Source organism: Castanea sativa, chromosome 1, assembly GCF_040712315.1.
Source record: "Castanea sativa cultivar Marrone di Chiusa Pesio chromosome 1, ASM4071231v1".
NCBI lineage: Eukaryota > Viridiplantae > Streptophyta > Magnoliopsida > Fagales > Fagaceae > Castanea > Castanea sativa.
Window position 1 is genome coordinate 79,726,989 of NC_134013.1, and position 25,359 is coordinate 79,752,347.

Below are 25,359 nucleotides of genomic sequence, written 5' to 3' on the forward strand. Positions count from 1 at the left end.
CACAAAATAAAAAGAAAATAAACCGTCACACATGTTTACTCCATGTATAGGCATTGACTCCAATGATGGATTTTTTTTTTTTTTTAAATTGATGGGAAAAAAAAAAAAAAACTCATAATTGTTAACATAGTAAACTAAATACGACAACTAATACTGTAAATCCAGTTAGATAACTAGCACAAAGAAAAAAAACTAAAGACAAAAATTGGTTCCTTGCCAAACTACCTAAACTGCCGTTATCTCTTCAAATATTTGAATTTGGTTTTCTAATATTTTGTGAAAGGAAAAAAAGAATTTGAATTTGATAATTGAAAAAGAGGAGAAGTGCCCTTTTAGGACCCGTTATCAAATGAAATCATAAAATTTTGAGGACAGTAGGCATGTGAAAAAGTTAAGAAACATAAGCAAACAAACTTGCCACATAAAACGCTATTCATTTGTATTGGTATCAAAATCTAAGCATAAAACAAAGAAAAAAGTTAAAATTTTTTATTATATAAAATTCATTGGAACTAACCAACTCAAAAAGAGACTACTTGTAGGATAAAAATCAATGATGTTGGACTCTTCATCCGTCATAGGAGTATGTTCTATATTTTTTCATAGTTAATCAATTAACCAAATGTGCTCCTATATAGTGCTCATGCGCTTGTGGAAGTTATTTATGGGAAGTTATTTGTCTGAGTTTGAAAATCAACTCAGTTGTGATCCTATTTTGCAGATAATGTTTATGTGAAAATTAGAAATGTGAGAGCTAGAGATGTATTTTTACTGTGTTATTCTTTAACTTTGTGTCTACTTAAAATTAGAGGTGTAGAGGTATTTTTGAACTAACAAAATGTCCATTCTAAACAAAGAAAACCCTTAAATAGTAGTATAGATATAAGAGTATTGACATATATTTACTGAACAATTACATTACTACTTTTAAACAAAGTAGTAGAAATGCAAGATGGATCTAAGAACATGTAGGCTATTAGAAGAGCAGGAACTAACAAACGTGCTTACAAGTTTAGTGGTGAAAAAAGAGAATGGAAAAAATAACTCTATCTGGATAAGTAGTTCTTGTACATGTATAAACACTATCTGTGAATAAAGAATGAGATACAAGAAAGACGTACATGTATGATCACTCAAGTAACTTCTCTATCTATGTGTTGTTTCCTATGTGAAATACACTCTTCCCTCCTATAAAGGTACAATAAGAAACATGATTCATGCCTCAAAGAAATTCACAATCAATGTGAGCTTATGCTGTTCCAAAACCATTTTCCCTCGTTCAATTTCCCTTTAATCTCAGTTCTTGCAACACGAATCAAGAACAAAATTGCAAAGAAAATAGCAAGAATAAGCATAAAAAAGACGCTGTTCCATCCTCTAGAGGAAATATACCCAGCCAATAGTGGACCAAGCGCTGCCCCTACAGAACCAGTACCATCTATAATAGCAGTTACAGTAGCTAATGCTCGGGAATTCCCTCTAACAAAACTCTGGGTACCAAGATCAGCAGCAACAGCCGTTGTAATGAGTGAGTACGGGCCATTTACAAGCAATCCAGAAAGAAACATCAATCCAATGTTGGCAAACATAGAGAGGCCTCCATATACACGGTAGAAAATAAGGGCTGGAATTGATAGTAACAAGAATGAGATTGAAGTAACTGCACGAGCATCAATCAAATCAGATATATATCCTGCCAAAATTCCACCAAAGACCCCTCCAATATCGAAAATTGTTGAGAGGATTCCAGCAGATTTGTGTGACAAATACACACCAGCAACAGCTGCAATGCCAACACAAATTTATAAATGAACAAGAGAACATCATTACAAATTCAAATGCATATGGAAACATGGGCGCAGATGGAAATTGGAATGATCCCATCATGCACCATATAGGATTTCAAAGCACTAATGATCAACAATGTCATCATGGAAAACTCAAGCCACTACCACAAATATTTGTTCATACTAGCTGACAATAGCCAAATAAGTAATAATGTATTAGTAAAAAAAGCTGTGCATATACAAATAGGCAACTTTAACAGTTTAACTCCAGGGAACAATCATAAAGATCAGTTTCAATCGTTCATTCACATCTAAGTTAAAGCAAGTACCTGTAGTTCATACTAATTGACAATAGCCAAATAAGTGATAATGTATTAGTACAAAAAGCTATGCATATACAACAAGGCAACTTCAACTCCATGGGACAATCATAAAGATCAATTTCAATCCTTCATTCACATCTAAGTTAAAGCAAGTACCTGTATGCCTAATGTAGAAGGGCAACCAATACAGAAAAGTGTAAGCCACCAGCTTCGAGAAGAAAAGGCAGAAAGCAAAAGGCGCGACACCCGGCAGCCTCCATGCCTCCAAAAAACCAATTGCAGACGACGAAGTATCCAAACTCTCATTTCCCAAAAGCCCCGCTTCCTCCGATACCACTCTCTCCGAATCCCCATTCACCTCCACATTCATCTCAACCTCCATTCCAGGACACTCTAACCCCAAGTCCTCAGGACTCACAACAAGAAACATAAACACCAAAATCCCAACCACAATCACCAACACACCAGGCACCAAAAAAGACCAACCCCAACCGAATTCCAAAACCCCAGAAGCAACAACCGAACCAATAATGTTCCCAACCGAGGTATGTGAATTCCAAACCCCCATGATCAAACCCCTCTTAGATTTCCCAAACCAATTCCCCACAATTGCCACCACACAAGGCCACCCAATCGACTGAAACAAACCACAAACAACCTGAACCCCAACGAAAAAACCCAACAAATGTAAATCCAACCAATACCCAAATCCAAAAACCATAGTAAAAACACCACTACCCATCATCCCAAACACAAGGAACAGCCTCAAATCCATTCGATCACCCAAATGGCCGGCGAAATACATTCCAATCGAATAGGAAGACAGGAACGCGAGGTCGACCTCGCCGAGCCTGTGGGTCCCTTGAGGCCCATCAAATGGGGCCCAACCGGTATCAATGGAGGTCGAATTGTTGGTTTTGAGTGTGGGACCAAGCACGCTCTTGACGATGCTTGGGGGTTTACGAGAGGCGTGGAAAGAAGCATAGGCGAAGAACGTGATGGTTAGGACTAGAATTTGATGGAACAGTAGGGTTTTGTGAGGAGGCTTGAGATTTGGGAAGAGGGTCAGAGCTGGAGCTAGGTTTGGAGTTTTGGGTTGCATTTTTTTGCGATTGGATTATAGCCTATATTCATGGATTTCTACACAAACTGGGAGTGTGTGATTACCGAGAAAGAAAATGATGGATTTTTTTTTTTTTGGGGGTGCAAATTGAAATTTGTGAATTTAGAGTACAAAGGAATTTCATACAGAGGAAGAGGTTTGAACTTTTTTTTTTTCAGACACTATGACATTGATTGACTATTGAGGATGAAGAAGAAGATGCAGTGTCTGAAAGGGGGGGCTTTTTAGGTACTGTGGCTGAAAGGTTAATGTACTGTTTTTTTTTTTTATTATAAGATTAATGTACTGTTTTTGGTTTTGACCAATATGTTTGCAGATCTAGATCTTAGATCTTAGTTCTTAATCTTAATCCGGGTACAATGTTGTCTTCCCGAAATGCCCTTCTTATGAAGTTGTAGGGAAAGGGTTTTATATTAGTGTTCTTGGTGTTAACTTTTAAATTTTTATATACATATATATATATATATATATATATATAAAGAATTTATAAAGTACCATTTTTATCCTTAAGCATGGGGTTGTTTGCATTTTAGACCTTTTTGTTTTAAATTTCTTGAAAATTTTGCTAATTGATTAAGATTGCTTTTGGCAAGTGATGAAAGTTATACCTTGTTAGAGTTTTTAATTTATTTTTACTACTATTTTTGAATCTCGTTACATTTTTTTGTATTATTCATGACTCTCGCTGTACTATTTAGCTAAATTTTAGCTTTATTCTATGATACTTTCAGTAGAAAGTTTTTAGCTAAATAAGTTGTTCTCAAACGGATCCTAAATGTATTTATGGCACTGTAATGCATTTTTATTTTTATGTGTTAGCTATTTTGTGCAACGACAATTAGAGAGCAAACCTTTTAAAGGGATTCACAAATCTACATTCATGCCATCAAGGCATCAACAATCTTGATAGCCCTACCCACTGGGCTATTGACATCTTGTTGCATAACATATTGAAGCTCAAACCCTTTTTTCCTGCTGTTGTTCTTTCTCTTGGGTTATAAGAGAGCTAAACTTTGTGGTCCATTTTGCTTTCTAAGTGTTTGTGTGATGTTAATAGTTTACTTTATTGTAAAAACTCCTCCCCTGGTTGATGTTTGGGAGGCTTGGAGGACAAACTTTGAAATTGTTTCTTTTATCTTTTAATGAAGTTTGGATTTTAGCACCCAAAAAAAACCCTACAATGTATAGACAACTTTTATTTTATTGATAGTTGTATACTCGTGTAATGCACAAATTATTGATAAATTATAGCTATAACTTAATTGACACTTCTTAGGATCTTAGGTTAGACCCACTTCTTGCATATGTACCTTCTTAATTAACATATCATTTTTTATTATATTTTCCTCAACCTACTTTCATTTGAAGGTGTATTACTAATTCTCTTTTGCACAGACCAATCTATCCCAAGTAACTTTAGAAAGGAAAAAAAAAAAATTTGTCTCAAGCCACCCTCCTTCATCTTTTCTTCAAAAGAAATCACCCATATCTTTAAAAAAAATTATTTATTTTGTTTATTAGCATGTTTTCCTGTATATCCATTCATTATTCTCGACTAGGGCTGTCCATCCAATCCGGAGATCCGACCCACCCGAAGGATCCGACTGGATCCGACCTGAAAACCATCCGACCCAATCAAGTCGGCGGCGGGTCTTTTGTTCCAAAAACCGACGGCAGCGGATCGGTCTCGGTTTTCCTCTCCAGAACCCGAAAAAACCCGATCCGACAGATGTACTAAGTATTTCCAGAAAAAAAAAATTCCAGATTCCGGCAGTTGTTTCCAGATTCCGGTGACGTTCTCCTGAATCCAACGATATTTTCCAGATTCCGACCTCAAATTTCCAGATTCCGACTTCAAATTTTCAGATTTTGGCAACAGATTTTCATATTTCGGTGACTTATCAAGTAGATCGAGTGATATTTTGTCCAAATCTAGTGAGATCTCACCGGATCTAGCGAGATCTCACCAGATCCAGTGAGATCTCCGCCGGATTTAACGTTTTTTCGCCTGAAATCAACGATTATGGCAGGATTTTTCACCATGGAAGGTTCCGACCGAACCGACTGTGCTTCCGGTGCAAAACCGACCGCACCGATCCGACTCCCTCGCCGGTCGGTGGCGGGTCAGTATTTGTTCAACCCAATTCTATCAGGTCGGTCTCGGGTTGGGCACAAACCCGACCCGAACCGACCCGTGGACACCCATATTCTCGACATTGAATCACTTTTTTTTTTCATTGGGTACACTAATGTTTTCCCTTACATATAACCAAACCACCCAAACAACTCTCTCTATCTCTTCTTTTTCAAAAGAAATCATCCACGTCATTAAAAGAATTTCATCATTCTATATATTATCTTTTGAAGATGACGCTCTCACCTTAACAAACACAAACAGAACAAAACTACCTTCAAATCTAACCTTTATGCGGAAGAATGCCACGTTTCAAATGCATGCATATTTAGGAGTATTAATTTATTAACAAAGTCTAGCTCTAAACCAGCTTGGAGCTATCTCTTCAACCTAATAAATGGTAATTTATAAGAATATTCATATATATTATTTAAATAAGTTATATGACTCATTAAAATATTCATGAGACTAAAACTACACAAGCTTTCTTTTCAATCGCAACATAATAGATTGGAGGAAGATAGTTTCAAAGTGTGAAACTGGCTTGGAGCTAAATTTTTTTCCTTAATTTCCACATTGGTTTAACCTTTGGCACGTAAAACATAAAGTTCTCCCACAATCCTTTAGACCTTTGGAGATCTAATCCTAGGCTTTTAATACGAGTGACACATTTTCATATCTATAGCATTTTATTTAATTCACCATTTTTGGCAAAAATCAAGTCCTATAAGCTGTCTTCACCTCTTCACCATTATGGAAAATCAAGTCGGCTTTAAAAAAGTTGTTTCTTTGCATTGTGAATAAAATTACCCTTCACGATTTTGAAATGCATTTTTTTTTTCTCTCAAATAAAAAATATTTTTTTAAAAATCTTCCCATTTTTTCTAATTTAAATAGTTATCTGCATATTTACTCATCATACTGGTACACTAACAGAGATATATCCCACTGGAACACCTACACTGAATGTCCATGTACTTACACTACCCACCCACTAAAAGTAGAGGAGTTATTTTCATGATACTACTATCTATAACTGCTGCTAGCAGTCCAAAACTCTAGCAACAAGCAACTACCTAGTATTCATCCAAAAAAAGTAACTACCTGATAACATAACCCGTACAATCAAGAATAGCTCGATGTTTTCTGTAAGAATAACAATATTAAAGATGCTAGAACCACCTCCTAGCCGTGGGCACACGACCACTAGTCTGTGATTGACTCTTATCACATCATTTGTTGATGAAGATCAGCTGCTTGCTGAGCCAGCTCAACCATCATGGCCTCATCAAAGAACTTGTTAATGCTCACATCCTCACTCATTCCCTGCCAAATTCAAGACAAACTCAAACATTAATTCTGATTCCATTATTGCTGAAATTGCATGATTGATAAAATTATCAGTCCTATATCCACAGACAAACTCGCATGACTTCGCAGTATCCAACTTGAGTTATCAATGCCGATTGTGTCATTTAACAGATTGTGTGATAAATGCAGCAAAATCATGGGCAGAAAGATTACCTACCTAGAAATTTTTTATGTCCATGACCTAAATGATAATTACAGAAAAAAGTCCTCTATTCATCAACAAAAAAAAAAAAAAAATGACACAGCCCAATCATGCTGGTGCACTACTTGAAAGAATATCACAGCCCAAGCCTTTTGTGTGTGTGTGAGTGTATGGTTTGGTAGGTTACACTCACGGGTCTTGAAGCCACAACTTCAAAGCACACCCATAAATTTAAAATGTAAAATTATAGAAGGAAAAGATGTTTTAGAACAGTTTTCAAAAAGGCACTCTGGAGCATATTAAAGCAAAAACAATGTACTTCAAAGCACTACTGTGAATTTAAAGAGTACAAAGGAGTCGGTGAGTGAGAGTCTGAAAGAGTTCAGCTCTGCTCTTTGTTGTATATGTCTAAGAGAGAGAGAGAGGGTGGGAGGGAGGGAGGGAGAGCAGCTATACCTTTCTACGCCTTGTCTTCACCATAAATTCACGAGCAAGGTGCTGAATTGGTGCCGGTTCAAGTGGTCGCAGAACAATACTCTTGTCAAGAGGGTCCCCAGGAACAATAGCCCAATGATCAAACACTGAGAGGCAAAATGCTTGTCCTTGAGTATGGTATCTCAAGTCTGTCTCAAAACCAAATGATTCGATGACAGGTAAATATGCCTGAAAATCCAATTGTGGAAAAGTTAGGAACAAAGTATAAGTTCAAGGATATATATGTCTTCTTATGCAAATCAACAATACACCAGACAAACCAACAGTCCCAAAATTTTTCCATCAGTCATAAACGTGTTGCCTAGATGATCTTTATGTAGAAAAAGTTTAGTCACCGAACCTTAACAATATAAGCAGGGGTCCCTGGTTGGGGAACATCAGCAGTTACATGTCCACGCCTGCGAGATAAGACCGTATAGATTGCAGAGACACAATCGATTGGAGTTTGTATCTGAAACAACAGCATCACAAATTTAATTGTGGCTCAAAGTTCATGCCTTGAGATAAGTCATAGCTCAAAAAATAGTTGTTTCTCAGAATCTCCATCATAATACAACCTCATGAAAGAAAAGCAGTTACTTAAACATAGACATAATATAAGGAGAAAATTTTGCACATGTTTTAGTTTAGTATCATTGATGTTAGAATTGTGTGATTAGATGATTAAATTTACCATATCCCAATAGCTTAAACTTTTGGGAGAATGGGTAATTTAAAATGGTATTAGGGCAAGAGGTCTTGAGCTCAATCCCTATCTCCATCACTCTACCTCCCATTTAAAATCACACATGTTGAGCCTCACCTATTAAAAAGTAGTTTGAGGCTTTGAGCTGAAACATGAGGGGGAGTGTTAGAATTGTGTGGTTAAATGATTAATTTAATATATCCTAATGGCTTAAACTTTTGAGAAAATCAGTAACAGTTGAGAAATTTCATTAACATCATTCCCACTCATCACATCAACCTCCATTTTTTGTCCTTTAGTTTCATAGAAAGATGCATCCAATTGGATATCTTCCTTAAAAATGCAATCTCATCTTGATGTGGTAGAAGTAGCAAGAATTTACCTCCACATAATACATTGGTTCCATAAGCCTTGGAGTTGCCATAAGGAAAGCTGAATAGGCCACCCGCCGAGCTGTGGGAATGATTTGACCAGATCCCCGATGCAGTGGCTCAGGTGCAATCCTTGCATCAACTATTTTGAACTTGACATTCCTGATGGGTTCATCGCAGAGGGGTCCTTCTCGAGCACCCCATTGAAATCTGTCCAAAATACATAAAATGATTAATGTTGAGTTGAAAGTTAGACCATGAACAAAAGAGAAGACACCATTAAGTTTACCCCTGAACAATGGAATCTTTGACAGCATTCAGCAAGTTCTTGTCAACTTCACCCGAGAGTGTGTCATCTAGTAGGATGTTAGGCCCCTGCATGCATGGCATTTTGTCAAACAATAGCATAGAAATCTCAAGTATTGCATAAAACACGTCTTGAATATCTCATAAAAATAATTATAAATTTCAAAAAAAAAAAATCATGAACATTGCTGGGTCTAAGATATAAAAAAGAGCATCAAAATAACATCCAAGACTAATAAGAAAGCAATAAAATTTCTTATACTCTCTTCTCTAATACATAAAGAGCAGGCAAATGCACACATTCTCACGCACACACAACACCTGCTTATCAGGGCCAAATGCCCATATGGACCGTGATGCAAGCACATCCCATCCATAACTCTTCTCAAAGAATTCACCAATTGTCTTCCGATTCCAATCAATGCTTACAGCACCATTCTCAATGTCCTCTGCAAGTCCTCTCTCCAAAGGCTCTGCGATCTAGAAAATGAGAAGAGGTATAAGTGATCATATTGAACAGAATCATATGTGATTGTCCATGGCAACAAAATCAACTGAAATGGATCTCCTACCATGGTTATTTTGTTCTTTTTGTTTGGTGTTTCAGCAAAACATTTCATTGATGAAGATTCCACTACAGTTTCACAGAATGAAACAACAGGATCTGCTACCTAGATTTCAAGTTAAGCACAAGAAGAAAAGGAATCAGCACGAAGTACACTCCTCAAAACATCAGAACATAAGAATTGATGTTATAGAAGTTAAGAAAGAAACACGAAAAAATAATTACCTTGACTTCTACTTCAGAATAGAGCTCCCTAAGGTCCTTCATGATTGAATCCAAGTACAGCTCTCCAGTACCTAAAATAGTGTGCTCACCAGACTCCTCAACTTTGGTAATGGCTAGAGGATAGCTCTTGCTGATCTTCCTAAGACCCTCCACCATTTTAGGCAACTCACTTGGATTTAAAGGCTCAGTAGCTGTTTTCACCACTGGAAGAGTGTTGAACTGGAGAGGCCGGAATATGTAGACATCCTCATAACGTGCAACATCCTCATCACAAAGTGTTGCAGTTTTCATTATGGATGCATCCACACCTTCAATGAGAACCCAAGAACCAGCAGGAGCCTCAGCTATGGGTGTCCTATCTCGAGCTTGATAAACCCATAATTTTGTTACTTCTTTTACTGTCATGTCCTCCTCGTCATCTGGGGAATATCCTTCTCCTAATACTCGTACTGTCTGCCCTGTCCTTATCCTACCACTATAAACCCTACCAAACGCATCAAAGACACTACAGTCCGACTTGGGATACAGCTTGGTCACATTGACCATTAAGGGGCCTTCAGGATCGCAATTCTTCATGGCCTTGTAGATCATAGAGTCTTTTGGTCCGGTATATATATGATCAACCTTCCTTGTTGCAGAAGCTTTGGGGGAAGGTATATGCTGAACTAGCATATCAGTGAAGCCTGAGGCATTACCAAAAACTGAGCTACAAGCCAGGCTCAGCAAAGGCCTGACATTCAATTTATAAGCCGCATTGGGAAGAGTCACACCAAGTTCGACAAGAGTAGCTTCCACACTCTTTTTATGTTCACCAATCACTTGGCTATATATTTTGTAAAGGGGTTCAAGCACAAATTGGACAAATGATCTTTCCCCTCCACCAGCAGGGGGTTTCTTCCTAAAAACCCTGGCATCCGGATGATAATACATATCTCCCCAAAGCCGAGGCGCAAACTTATCAGCATCAAATGGGATCCCATGGAGTTTGACATATAGTTTAGCAAATGATTGCAAAGTGAAGGACCATCCTGCTGTACCACTTGCGAAACAAACATTTCCAGCAGTTGGATCTATAACTGGGACATTCCCAGCGTTAGAAGCAGCAGCAGCTATGTTGGTATTAATGACTTCCAGAGTATGCCTTAGCTTATGGTAAGCATCCTTTGGGGGCAGCTTAAGTTCTGTTATCAGCCTGTCAACCTAGAACAAATTTTTTGATGTAAGAACTCAAAGGAGTAATGGAAGTTCATTACTCAATTATAAAATGACTAATACACAACAGATAGGCACTCAAAGAGAGAGGGAGCGAGAGAGTTACCTTGTTGATTACAACTACAATAGGTAGGCGATCTTGGATTGCATGGCGTATAGCCCTCTCTGTATTTACCTGTATATCACATAATATTATTAAGATCAATATCAAACAGTCGCATCATGTTCACACATGTTATACTACAGATGAGATAGTAATTAAGAGTGGCTATCATTTTAACAAATCAATCCTGAAGGCAACTGATATAAATGGATCAAAAGATGATTGAGCTAAACATGGCACATTGGTTTGTCCCTCCAATGAACTGCAGTGCACAAAACTAACTTTCCTAATCTCCTGTCTAGGCAGATGCCCTTGAAGGTAACCTACCATCTAAGGTTTCAAAATTCATGCTACTTATCTTCAGTCTTTCATGGATGTCAAGCACAAGCAGAGTCTTAGAATTTTGTTTTAGAGCCAAAAAAAACTCATAAATTAATCCACAAAGGTACAGGGACTACAGGCTATACCAAAGCCTAAAATAGTTAGAAGAGAAAAATTAAAAACTATGGACCTTTCAGATAAAAGAAGAAATTATTTACCATTACTCCTTCAGCAGCATCCACAATCAATACAGCACCGTCGGCAAGTCTGAGAGCAGCAGTCATTTCATCAGAGAAATTAACATGCCCAGGGGTGTCCATGATGTTACAGAGGTACGATTTTGAATTGCTATCTTCAAGAACAAGAGACATTGGAATTGCCTTAATTGATATCCTTCTCTCTTGCTCATCAATCCTTGTATCTGTGTACCTCACATGCCTCTCACTATTTGTATCAAATGTGGACATATGGTGGGTTTGCTCAATCAACATATCCATGAAGACAGTTTTCCCATGTTGAAGGTGCCCAACAAGGGCAACATTTCGAACCAGAGTGGGATTCGACATAAGACCAACAAGGAATGGGGTTGGGACATACATTGAAGAATCCTTCACCCCAACCTCAAACTTGATATTCCTAACAGGTTTGACTATCGGTTGCTCCAATGGTTGCTCATCTTCATCCATCACCAATGTTTCAACGTCTTCACCATAAACCTCTTCAGCAGTTGGGTAGTACTTTTTGTCCTCGGCAAGGACAATCTGGTTATCCATATCAACATCATTGGAGGCCGTTATCCACCCATTTGAAGCAGCAGCTGCATCCTCACCATCTGATGCCTCCTCTTCAGTAGGCCTGTCTGTAAGATCTTCATCTTCATCCTCTCTGTCACTCTCTCTGTCAGACTCAATTTCAGGTCCAATATAGTTCCCGAACTCGTCATATAAACTATCATCCATGTTCTCCTTCTTCTTTTTTTTCTAAATCTGCCATGTAGCATAAGCAATTAGAGTTCCTTTCAAACAACAAAGTTCAGGATAGTGAAATTCAATTCTCACTGTGCTTCGCTATTAGTTTACTCAACTTGACTGAAACATAAAGTGGGTTTTTTTATCTGCAAAATCTGGCACCTGTACATTTATTTATTTTCATTTTCATTTGCATCCATACAAAATCTTGGATCAGGAAATAAACAGGTCACCTATTTAATTAAATGGTTAATGGGTACCCAACCCAATCCATTTATTCTAGGTGAGACCTGAGTCACCTGACCCATCCATTTAGCCCATTACCCATATAAATATACATATATGTAAAGGGCTAAGTATTGAAATGGCCACTCAAGGGCCTTGACCCATAAACTACAATTCATTTTGACCACTTCAATTACTACTTGTGACGCTGTTCTAAGACAAATAATGAGTCTAAGCGTGAGACCAACATTGAAATTGAGTTATGGGGCTGGGAGGGAATCTGAATAGACTTTTGCTTTAAAAAAAAACCACCACCAATATAACATTCTGAGACTATAATTCCACGTCATGGCAAAATAGATTCATGTTGCAGCCATATCAAGTCGCTTTTACTTCTGGACAATAAGACATGATGGAATAAGAATGTGCAGTGAATAATTTTCACTTTGAATAAAACCAGAAGTCACAAAAAGAAGGTTCTACAAATCCATAATCAGGACTAATATGAATTCTACTTATGGGCCTTAAAAGGGTGTAGCAAAAATTGAAAATTAAAAAGAAGTGGCCAAACCAAATCCATAAAGCAAATCAGCCATTTAGGAACCAAGAACTATTTCAGACTAAAACAATATCTCACTAATCAATGTTTTGCATAAGAAAATTAATTCATTAGCCACAAAGGAGCCTTGAACTTCATAGTGCATACAGATAAACAACCAGTAGTTGATACAAGAAGTGATTTAAATGAAACAAAAAGCGCCCATTTTCCCACATCGATTCAAAGTTCCTATTAAAAGCTTTCAATATTAGATACAAATCAAAGCAAGCCCAAAGAAAAACCATTCCAAAAGTTATAGTATAATTACATGATTTACTCAGTGAAATATAATCAAACAGCTTATGGGCATAATAGAAAAGGCCAAAACTAAGCACTTACGAGCTAAGAAGTAGGAAACGGAGAAGATACACAAAGCCCACCAAAACCGTTGGAAGTTGAACCTATCTCCGAATCAGTTATGCAAAAACGAACTTCCCAAATTGAAAAACAAAACTTTGTGCCAAATTGTGCAATCCCACATATGAAAGGGAAGAAAATGGAAGACAAGTTTTCAAAATCTGTTCGCTCTGTCGGCTAGAAAGAGAGGGAAAATGAACTAGAAGAGTGTAGGGGTTTTAGAGTTTTAGAACGGGAAAAAAAAGACAAAAGCCTGATGGTTACTCATCGGGTAGCCCATTTTAACACCCAGTTCTAAGTGGTTAACAGTAGTACCCAAGTTTTTTCTCTTTTTGTTTTTTTTTTTTTTTTTTGTCTTACTGCAAAAATTTGGTTACAACTTGGTATAGTTTTAGGGTCTGTTTGAATACCACTAATTTTGTTAAAAAATAAAAATAATGTAACAAATAAGTGAAAAACGCGAGTACTGTAGCTCAGCTGAAAGTATTTAAGGGTCGCATTTTTACTTCTTCTTCTTTTCTTTTTTTTTTTTCTTTTCTTCTATTCACTCATCACCCACTCTAACTAGAGCCTGTGTCTTCAAGAAAGGAGTTCCACGCCCACCAGAGAAATCCACGAGGAAGACCTACATCTGTTCGACGCCGGCAAAGAGCTCAGAAAAGAAATCCACAAGGAATGTGACTAAGTCCAACGCCGACGAAGACAACCCATAATAAGAAAATAACATGCGTCTCTGTTATGTGCAAGTGGTTAAATACAATCATATTAAGCGAGTAATATATCATGTTGAACTCAAGCTTTTAGTATCTTGGATGAGCTGAAGTTTGATTGTAGGTTTGACTCGAGCTTGAGCCGAGTTTGAAAATTTATTTTTATTATTGAGTCAAGTTTAGTCATTTACTACTTAGCTTAGCTTGGCTTGATTATAGACCTATTTATACTAGTTTGTGATTAGTGGGTGATTACATTACTAACATTAGCACTGATATCATTTTTGGCTTGATTATAGACCTATTTATACTAGTTTGTGATTAGTGGGTGATTACATTACTAACATTAGCACTGATATCATTTTTGTTGTTACGTTATCTTGACACTTTACAATTTATTGACAAGGTAATAAAATTTTTGGGATAATAATACGGTTTTTCTAATGGTCTATGGGAAATTCCCCTTAATCTATGAGGAGCATAAGGATGACAAAGATGTTAATAGGGTTTCTTGTTCTTCTTCACCAATAATTTTTACTCTATTTATTTATTTATTTTTGTAAATATGGAATTTTAGAATTATAGGATTAATAAGTTTTTATTTATTTATTTTGATTGTATGTGTGGAACTTCTAGTTCTTTTATTTAAAAGAAATTTCATGTAGCAGTATTTTATTAAATGGTATAAAACATGAGGTGTTACACCAAATTCTTCTTGAATTTAATCTGTTATAAAATAACTATAAGGAGGGATAAAAATTAAGAAGTACACGAGGAAGGGAACAAGTCCAAAGTCAGGGGCCATGCCCTCCTAGATCATTCTTTTTCTTGTAGTCCACTAAGTGTTGTGAAATGACAATTTTGCAAGATGATTGGGTACTGATGCAAAGGACGCAGAAGATGTAGGACAAAGGAATTGTACGCACCATAGAATGGTAAAATGCTTGAAGAACTTTAAACACTCACGCTTTCGATTGATGATACCTAACTTGGAGGCATGCTGCACATGCAAGATTAAACAAATAACTTCTCCCTTCCTTCTGAAAAAAGAAAAGAAATTGGAAGAGGAACAACATAATACTTTAAGCTAATGCTTATTAAACACATGTCTAGGAGCCAGCGGCTTTATAATTCAACTTATTAACATCTGTTAGTATTTCCTACCTCCCAATGAAAATATTTAGGGATTAAATCTTTCCACCGCTTACTATAAAATTATAATAATAATAAAAAATAAAAAACACACACAAAATGGGGTTTTTTTTTTTCTTCTTTCTAATAAGATGTGATTTCATTCATAAAACAGGAAAAGATGGGCACCCTGCCTTTACTGATAGAGGCTAAAGCTCTAGGAAGATTGTCCTTACTGAAAAAGAAAGACTCAAGGGAACTAAGGGAAAGCTTTACCGCCGCATTGCAATCCTTTTTGACCCAACGAAAGCAACAAACTAAAAATAAATGCTTAAGACATAACAAAACAAATTATTGATGACATTGCTAATGGTTCATTCTGGGGAGAGGCTTTCAGGAGTTAGCAGATCAAAACAACTCCTCAAGGATTATAGGGTTCCAAACCTTCCCCTTGAGCTAGCTGGACACCCCATGGCTTTGGATAGGATAGGGGTTACTTTTTCCAAACTTTTTTGTCCAGATTTTTAACACATCACCTCTACTGTCTCTTGCAATGGCTGCATCAACATTGATCTTGATCGATGTGGTCAGGAGGGGGGTTTACCATAGGTGCTGGGATTGTTGATCTATCAAACTTTGCTTTTACATACAAAGACAGACTTATATTGTCAAAGAAGCAACTTCTGAAGGGCCATGCGACATATATTAATATATATACATAAATAGCCACTGTATTTTGACTGTTTAATTTCTTCTAAATGATTGCCCAAAATAAAAATTGATAACTATTTACATCGATCAGAATTAGACTTCACCTTTAAATAAAAAAAAAAAAAAAATTCATGGCGTAGTAACATACATTGAGAAAAATTAAAGAGTGAAAAGAAATAGAATACCCAAAAGATAGCACTAGATAAGATCATAAGAAGTGAGCAACCTACACACATGGTGCTCCATTTATTATATTATATAGCACCACATTTCCACAGCATATAGTCAACATTTCAAAAACAGAGTCTTAGGAACATGAATCCTGTTCTCCCACACCAAATTACAGCCTAGTTATTCACCGATTACACACTACTTATTATTTAGCTACAAGGCAGAAACAAGTGCATCACGAAAACACCCTTGTGCGCTCTTTGGCATATAATTTGGTCATGTCCATCAATCATGACTAGCAAGATATCTGGACTACAGACTACAGACTACATACTTAGTGACACCATTTAAGATACACATACATAGCTAGCCATGCCATTGCAATAATCAGTGGTGATGATGAGGCGGGTGTGGGTCATGAGGGCCCGGCGGAGGAGGGCCTTGATGAGGAGGAGGTGGTTCATGATGAGGAGGAGGAGGGGGGCCATGATGAGGAGGTGGTGGTTCGTGATGAGGCGGCCCCGGAGGCGGTGGCTGATGTGGAGGCCCTTGGTGTGGCGGCCCATGGTGGGGGTGATGAGGGTCGTGTGGTGGTGGAGGGTTGTGCATCTTCTTCTTGTTTTTTTTTTCCTTCCTGGTGCGAGTCAAGTGAAGTGCGTGATGGAAATGTAAGAAGATAAGGTGAATTTATATCACAACGGTGTCACCTACACCTACACCTACACCTACACCTACACGACACAAAAATATCTAGATCATAGTGGTGTCATGATGTTTTCATATTTTAAAAATTATTTTATTTTGTGTGGTGATAAATAATCCCATTTAATATGGCCACCATGAAATGAAATTTATGTCTGTCATGATTTGATGCAGTGAAATTAACCATTGGGGTGTGTGAGAGAGAGAAAAGCGAAGTAGAATACTTCAAATACTTAAAATATAAAAATAAAATGGCAAAAGATTGAATATATAAATTTTTTTAAAGATTAAAAATAACTTTTTGCAACTTTTAATTTTAATAATTAATTTTTTATTGCATTATTGTACGAATCTCAATCATGATCCTTCTCGGAGAAGGTGAGGGTGATGTCCCTTCATCAATTGTCCCGACTCTCATTGTCGGTGGAGCTCGTCTCAGGTCAATTATTGCCTCTTTAGTCTTAGAGCGTTCACACCAATATTCCAGTTTAAGACCTATTTTTTCTATCGATTTTGTTAACGTGTGCCGTTAGGACACACAATAATTAATTATTTTTAAAAATATTTTTTTTAAAATTAAAAAAGTATTGATAATTTTTTTAATTTTTAAAAAAATGTTTCCAAAATAAATGGTTTAAGATCCTTTTTTATTTTACACATTTATTTTTACAAAAAATTTTACTAATGTGTGCCCTAAGGGTTAGGGGTGTTCAAAAAACCGACGAACTGAAAAAACCGCTTCAAACCGACCGAACCGTTGTAAAAATTTCAGTTCGGTTCGGTTTCGATTTTACTATATAAAAAACCAAAATTTTCAGTTCGATTTTCGGTGTCAGATTTAAATGCACCAAACCAACCAAAATATATTATTATATTATATTTTTTATTAAATATATATAAAATAATATAAAATTTCTAAACGTGGGCTTGGCCTTGCCAAAATTACTCAAGCCCACTGTTCTTTTTTTTTAAAGAATTCCACTGCCCATTAGATAATCTAGATTAATTAACTAAATTTAAACTAATTAATTTAAACTAATTAAATTAAATAGAAACTAATAAAATAAAAACCCTACCCTTACCCTACTTACCCCACTTTCACTTACACGCCATCTCCCTCATCTGAGTCTCCCTCACGCCTCCATCTCCCTCATCTCCCTCACGCCTCCATCTCCCTCACGCCTCATTCCTCCATCGCCCTCATCTCCCTCACGCCTCCATCTCCTTCATCACCCTCACGCCTCCATCTCCCTCATGCCTCATGCCTCATGCCTCTGCTGCCGCCTCCACATGCCGGCCTTCACACATCGGCCTCCCCATGCAGCTTGATCTTTTCATTCTCACGGTGACCTTCTCTAGCCTTTTTTTAATTTCTTGATAACCCTCTCTCTTTTTTGTATTTTGGGTTTTGTTTAATACTGAATCAATACTATTTTTTGTAAATCTGATGTTGAGCTGTTATTTTCTTATTGAAAAAATGTGATGTTGAGTTGTTTTTTTCTTTTTGTGACTGTGAATCTGTGAAGTTGACTGCAACCGAATACCGATCAAAACCGAAACAAACCGAAACCGATAGTGTTTCAACTATTTTGGTCGGTTTCGGTTTCGGTTGGCCAGTTAAAAAAAAAACGACCAAAACCGAACCGAAACACCCCTACTAAGGGTATACAATAATTAATCATTTATGAAAATATTTTCTGGAAAATTGAAAAAGTATTGACAGTTTTTTCAATTCTCAAGAAAATGTTTCTGAAAATAGATGGCTTAATGTGTGTCTTAAGGGCACACATTAACCGAACCCTTTTACAAAATATTCATATTAGTTTGTCTATTATTCACATTTATTTAAATAAAATATTTATTTTATTAACACTATAAACAGTAACCGTGAGAGTGAGGTGAGAAAGAAAATGAGAAAAAGAGAGTGAGGAGAGAAAAAAAGAATAAAAAAATTATTTACATGATGAACAGTAACCGTGTATGTATGCACGGTTAGAACAACCATATCAGTCCGTTTAAAAATTTACATCTATTTTACACTAAAAATCTACTTTTTCTATTTTACACTATCATATTTCCAAAACATCAACGTCAATTTATCTATTTTACAAATCTTTTCTAATTAAATAATATTATTAATTAATACCATTCTCTCTCATAAATACACACAACATCAAATCTCTCACATTCCTCAAAAAAAAAAACTCTCACCCGTTCCTCTCTTTCCCTCACTATCTTCCTCACAACCGCCTTACCCAGCCCGCCATCGCCACCAATCCAGCTCGTCGCCTCAACCCTTCGCCGATTTGGCCTCCCTCTCGCTTTTGCCTTTCCTCTTTCCTTCGCCCGTCCCTCTCTTCCTCCACCACCAACCCTTCGCCTCCCACCCCCCAACCGACGACCCTTCGCCTCCCACCCCCAACCGACTACAGCAATGGAAGTCCGGCGGTAGCAATAGAAGACCATCGGGCGACAACAATGGCAGCAAATCCGGCTCCGTTGGGCATTTCACGTGAGTTTTCCGTTAAGTATGGTTTGGGTTGGGTTTTCTGATGGGGTTGGACTGTTTTTGGGTTGGATTTACTGGTGAGTTTTGATTTATTTTGAGTTGGGTTTTTAGTGGGTTTGTCTTGATTTTTAGTTGGATTTTCTAATTGCTTCTCCGTTGATTTTTGGTTAATTTTCTGTTGATTTTGGGTTAATTCTATGTGCTAAGTTGTGGTGTTTGGTGGTGGCGCTGGGTTTGGTGGTTATTCTAGCGTGCTGGGTTGTTGTAATGGTTGGGAAGAGAAGTAGTTTGATAGAGGAGAGAGAAAAAAAAGAATAAAAAAATCGTTTAAACATGAACAGTAGTCATGTATATTTACACGGTTACTGTTCATTTACACAGTTGGGTGTATATTTTGCACAATTTTACACCCACTGATGTAGGTGTTTTTCTGATCAAAATGTATAAAAAGAGCTGTTTTTTGTATTTTACAAGACTATCCATGAACTGATGTTGATGCTCTTACTATTTATTTACAAGACCATTGTGTATATTTAGACATTTTTACAAAGATTGATGTAAGGGGTTTTTGGGTTAAAATGTGTAAAATTGAGCACTTTTTGTATTTTAGAAGACTATCTATGAGCTGGTGTGGTTGCTCTTACCACATTACATTACTTACGTTGTTGTTGTTATCCACGAGAGGTAAGTGGTGGTGTTCATAAAAAAATAAAATAAAAGGACTAAATGCACTTTTTAGTTCCTATATTTTGGGTCCATTTTTATTTTAGTCCCTACTTTTCTATTTTACCGCTTTTAGTTCTTAAAATGAAAAACGCGTTCCATTTTAGATTTTATTGTCATCTCACTAATGGAAATTACTGATGTGGCAAACATAGTGTATTGTTGACACAATAAATGCTGACATGATTATTAAAATAAGAGAGGTGTTAAGTCCATAACATTTTTACAACATTTTCAATAGGTGGTTTAGGGCTGTCCAGAAACCTGGTCAACCCGACCCACTCGCCGCCACCGACCGAACCCGACCCGTCGCCGACCGATCCGACTTCCCCGGCGGTCGACAACGGGTTTGATCCTCAAAAACCCGAGTTTGGCGGGTCGGAGGTCGGTTTCCCTTCTCCAGAATCCGATCCGACCGAGCAACAAGATTTCCGGTGATTTTCGGTAGATCCGGTGAGATCTAGACCATTTTCTTCAAGAACTCGGCGAGATTTTGCCGGATCTAGCTGAGATCTTGTTGAAAATGGCCTAGATTAGGCCGGATCTAGAGAAACTTCAAAGATTTTGGCCGTTTTCACGCCAAATTTTCGCTGTTTTCACGCTAGATTTTCTCCGTTTTCTGGGTCTTCGATGCTGACCGACCTGCTCACCGCCCGTTGATGGTCTGATATGCCCGATCCGAGTACTCCGGCAGTCGGCGGCGAGTGCATTTTTTTGCCACTAAATTTTGGCGGGTCGGTTCCGGGTTAGGCACAAACCCGACCCGAACCGACCCATGGACAACCCTAAGGTGGTTAGTTGTTATTGGTTCAAATTTGAACCTAACATTAAGATTATTTTTTTGCCTCAATAATAACAACCAGTAACAACTTGCATTTAGAATTTGTTGTAAAAATGTTGTGGATATATCATTTCTCTTAAAATAATATTAAAAAAATTATTGAGTTTCGGCCATGAGTCTTGGGTCTTCAACCATGAGTTTTCGGCCATGAGAGAAGAGACAGAGAGCTTGAGATCTTCCACCAGAGATCGCCGCCTCAATCGGAATCTTCCACCACGATGCTGGATTAATGGGTTGGAGTGGAACACTAAAACTTGTTTCTTGTTAGCCTTGATATTGGGGTTTCTTGCCTTTTCTTTTTCTTTGGTGGATGAGGCAAAGAGTAGGAGAAAATTTGGTTATGGGTTTTGTGCGTTGAAGGGATTTGATGTTTTTGGGTAGGCTCTCTTTTTGCATTGAAAGACTTTTGTTTTGTTTTGTTTTGTTTTTGTTTTTGTTTTTTTGGATGAGACGTCTGTTATTGTTTTCAATTAAAATTAAAATTGAGAACCTGATATTTGGAGAAGAACTCTGATGAAGATTGAAGAATATGACCAAAAAAAGAAAAGAAAAGAAAAGAATATTTAATTTTATTACTTAATTTGATTTTTTTTTAAATCATAAGCTTAGAAATTTGTTTTAATTGTTTTCCTGATGTGGTTTTTTTATTATTATATATATTTAAAATTTGAAGTGGCATATTTTAAATACTATATAATTTTGTTAATATTATTTTAATAGTAATGTTGGTATTTACTGTGCCAACAGTACACTCTGTTTGTCACATCAGCAATTTCTGTTAGTGAGATGACGTTAGAGAGTAAAATGGAATGCATTTTTCATTTTAAAGACTAAAAATGATAAAATAGAAAAGTAAGACTAAAATAGAAATGTACTCAAAATATAAGAATCAAAAGTCCAAAAAAAGAGAAAGGAAAAAAGAATTAAGGTGGTCGCTAATCGCAGAGGCTCATTCTGAAGATTCTTTTCATGACCTTGGGCTTGGCCCAATGGGAAATTCATAAGCCTCCAAGCCCAGGCATTAAAGTTGTTTTTTATTTGAGAAACAATTTTGTTTTTGTTTATTTTTTCTTAATAAAATGGTTGAATTCCGACTTTTATCTCTCAAACCTTAAATTTTGTATTTGTTAGTTGACTATCGCACTAAAAATACATGAATAGAGACAGAAGTGTTATATAACCTTCTTTTTTTTTTTTTGAAAGAAAGAGTGGTATGCAACTTATATATGTTCCCTCTTTAAAATGAAAAAAACTCATAAAGGACCAAAGTGGAGTGAGGTGGGTATGGGAAGAATATGGTAGATTAAAGGTATTTTTTTTCATCCCTGTTGATATGGTTTCGGCATTAATGTGATAAAAATGAAAAAAAAAAATATTGGACAATCGTGAAAGTATTAATATATATAAAAAATAAATATTTATTTGTACTACGTAATGCAAGTTTGAAGTCCATATAATAATTTACCTCTCTATTTATCAACCATAAAATTAGGGTTAATTTTGGAATATACGTTGCCCATGCCAAGAGATCGTCTCATCTCATGGAGTGGTTATATATACAATCACTCCCTCACAATATGTAGTCTCTTATAACTCTCCATAAAGATAATTTTTCTTAAGACAAAGTTTAGTTTCAAAATTGGTTGTAGCCTTAGACTACAAACTCACTTAATATCTTTTTATTGGAGGTAAATTTTGACAAATCCACCATTGGATTACATCTATTTCTTATATCCTCTCTATTTACAAAATTTCAAGAAAATTAAAGATCAATAGTTATGTTATCAATACATTTTTAAATTGCAAGTTTTTGTAATTTAAAATTATGCATAAAATATAAGTTTATAGATTATATAGTAAATAATATCCAATTGACATAAAATTTGATATATGTATTAAGAGCGTAAAGAACATGCAATTCAACGTTTAGATTTTCAAAATATGCAGTAATATTTATTTTATTAAGTGAGTTTGTAGCTTAAGGTTACAATCAATTTTATAGCTAAACTTTGTCATTTTTCTTATATATGATAGTCTCATGCCTTTTGGAACCAAGATATAAAACGGTTTTAACTAGAAATCCTCGACACAATTATCAAATATATATTTTATAATTCATGAGAAATAGTTTGACATAGAACTATAAACAAAACTGCTATCATAAATGGAGCCATCACTACGATGACCATGTTATAATTAAAAATCAAGCATTGCCTCTCTCTAGAAATTTTTATAGTTTCTCTCTTACTCTTTTTCTCTCCGGAATTCTCTAGAGCTTATCTGCATTATTTAATTTCAAACACAAATTTCTAAGACATCTAGAAGGTTGGTGAAAAGCATTATTTTGTTGCTAATAAAAAGAATGAAGCTGGAAGCTTCAAAGTTGGTTTCTTGACCAACATAAATCTAGTATAAATATATGTGACTTGTGAAGTGTGTCATAAGCGCAGGATTGAGATCCTTGCAATTTAACCATGCAATTAATCTCATTTTCTTCACAGATTTTTTTACTTTTTAATTTTAATTTTTTACTCATTTTTAATATTTTTTTATTTAATAATTGAGATTGAAAATTATTTTTTTCAACTCTCAATTTCAACCATTCATCACAATTGCATCAAATGCAATATGTATTTAAAATATTGCACCTGATCTCAACCCATAAACACCAAGTATTGTAGAGTGAAAAGTGAAGCAAAGTTAAAAAGAGAGCCATAATGTCGGTAGGTGTTTAAAGAAGTGAGATGTGTGCAAGTATATTTGGTGAGTGAGTGTATTCAAGGTTAGCAACCATGTGTGAATGTAAAAGTGACGTGTGTGCGCACTAGCGTAAATAGTAGTACTTGTAAAGTATTGTAATTAAATATAAATGTGTATTTTTTCATGTGTTTTGGTCAACAATTTAGTATTAGAGTTTCCGCTAACTCAACAGACCATCTTAACAAAAGTATTCGTAAAATTAAAAAATAAAATAAAAAACACTTCTATATTTCTAAGAAAGTATTAGGAAACAGAATTCTAACCCATGATCTATATATATATGGAGTTCGAACAAATGAAGAGATGAACACACACATAGACACCAAAACACCAAAATTTACATGATTAGCTCAAAATTAGATTTCATCCATCCATGTAGTTGCTACATTGATCACTAACGACGTATGCAACACGTTTAAAATTATAATAATGAGTCTAGGAGGATGTTCAGTTTAACATATTCTCAAATATTGAAAGTATCCTCAATAATTTTAGTAACACCAATCTTGTGCGATCCAGGGCCCCAAGAGTCCGTTGACCCCCCCCCCCACCAAATTTTTGGAATAACCAACATAGTAGATAAAACTTCATAATGCACATCCGATTGGGTAAGACACGAGCATTTGAATGTAATTACTTTAAAAAATCATACAACTACTTCCATCACATAATACCACTGTTTTAAAAACCGGACCGGACCGGCCGGTCCGACTGGTTCAACCGGGAAACTAGTGCAGTCCGGTCCGGATAAATACCTCAAAACCGGTCAACAACCGGTCAAAAACCGGGAAAAACCGGTCAAAAACCGGAAATTTTGAAAAAAACGGTTTGATTCTCGGTTCGGTTTTTAAAACCATGCATAATACCATCCATGCATGTTGATGCTATATATATATATATAATTTTTTTCTTTCTTAAAATTAAGAAGAAATATCATATTTAGTATGGATAATTCTCAAACTTTTTTCCTTAATTAAGAAGAAAAATACCATTAGATTTCAAGCACTAATAAATACCTTTTTTTGGGTCTAAACGTAGGAGATGTATCTAAGTTAATTCACTTATTTTTTCTACGTCAATATAACGCTTTATAAGTGTTAAACTACTTTAGAATCATAGATTCATAATACTCATTCGGTGATTCCATAGAGCTTGAGATCGATGACTAGTGAAAAGGAACGAAATGGAAGAGAAAGAAACCAACCAACAAGTAAAAAAGTATGGACTAAACCATATATGTGCATACCCAAAACAGGTATAATGGACTTGGCCTATATTTGGGCTCACAACTTATTTGTGTAGTGGATTTTGTGTTTCCTACTATGGGTAATCCCTTATCAGGCGACCCAATAGCACTCTCTGGTTTTTGTGAACGACTATGGACTAAACCATATATGTGCATACCTAAAACAGGAATAGCGGACTGGGCCTATATTTAGGCTCACAACTTATTTGTGTAGTGAATTTTGTGTTTTCTACTATGGGTAATCCCTTATCAGGCGACCCAATAGCACTCTTTGGTTTTTGTGAACTCCTCTCCCTTTTCTCTCTAGGGAGCTTTCCTCCCTAATGATACTGATACTATCACTATTTTCTTTGTTTCCTCTCCAGAATGCCAATCTCCACCTCTCATTCTATTCTCCTATTTATAGCTTGAGATGGGTGGAAGGGTTATGATTACTTCCTGACCTCTTTCGTGTGGATGGGGTCCAATCTCATTGTTTTTGATAAGAAGATGCTCTGTTGGAAATGGTGGTAATGACATTGAAACTGGTTCCAGCCTCCAAAAG

General features: G+C 36.2%; 2 protein-coding genes across 2 annotated transcripts; both read right to left on the reverse strand.

The window, feature by feature from the left end:
* Positions 1 to 1,011: 1,011 nt before the first annotated feature.
* Positions 1,012 to 3,472, reverse strand: LOC142614369 (putative glycerol-3-phosphate transporter 5). Its single transcript, XM_075786920.1, has 2 exons — positions 2,267 to 3,472; positions 1,012 to 1,783 (listed from the first exon to the last, which is right to left on the reverse strand). Exons 1-2 carry the CDS (start codon positions 3,210 to 3,212, stop codon positions 1,239 to 1,241), a joined length of 1,491 nt encoding a protein of 496 aa, XP_075643035.1. The 5' UTR covers positions 3,213 to 3,472; the 3' UTR covers positions 1,012 to 1,238.
* Positions 3,473 to 6,245: 2,773 nt separating this feature from the next.
* On the reverse strand, positions 6,246 to 13,459 carry LOC142622316 (110 kDa U5 small nuclear ribonucleoprotein component CLO-like). Its single transcript, XM_075795768.1, has 11 exons — positions 13,294 to 13,459; positions 11,382 to 12,149; positions 10,846 to 10,914; positions 9,528 to 10,727; positions 9,310 to 9,408; positions 9,059 to 9,217; positions 8,721 to 8,806; positions 8,443 to 8,641; positions 7,716 to 7,826; positions 7,337 to 7,543; positions 6,246 to 6,693 (listed from the first exon to the last, which is right to left on the reverse strand). The coding sequence occupies exons 2-11, from the start codon at positions 12,120 to 12,122 to the stop codon at positions 6,595 to 6,597; spliced, it is 2,970 nt and encodes a 989-aa protein (XP_075651883.1). The 5' UTR covers positions 12,123 to 12,149; positions 13,294 to 13,459; the 3' UTR covers positions 6,246 to 6,594.
* Between the last annotated feature and the right edge of the window lie 11,900 nt (positions 13,460 to 25,359).

Bases quoted from the DNA above. Each gene is read 5' to 3' on its own strand.
- LOC142614369 (XM_075786920.1), bottom strand. From the start codon at position 3,212: ATGCAACCCAAAACTCCAAACCTAGCTCCAGCTCTGACCCTCTTCCCA. The intron at 1,784-2,266 runs GTACTTGCTTTA...TTGGCATTGCAG, and splicing joins CTTCTACATTAGGCATACAG to CTGTTGCTGGTGTGTATTTG.
- LOC142622316 (XM_075795768.1), bottom strand. From the start codon at position 12,122: ATGGATGATAGTTTATATGACGAGTTCGGGAACTATATTGGACCTGAA. The intron at 10,728-10,845 runs GTAACTCTCTCG...AATTTGTTCTAG, and splicing joins TTGTAGTTGTAATCAACAAG to GTTGACAGGCTGATAACAGA. The intron at 7,827-8,442 runs GTAAATTCTTGC...CTGTTGTTTCAG, and splicing joins AACCAATGTATTATGTGGAG to ATACAAACTCCAATCGATTG.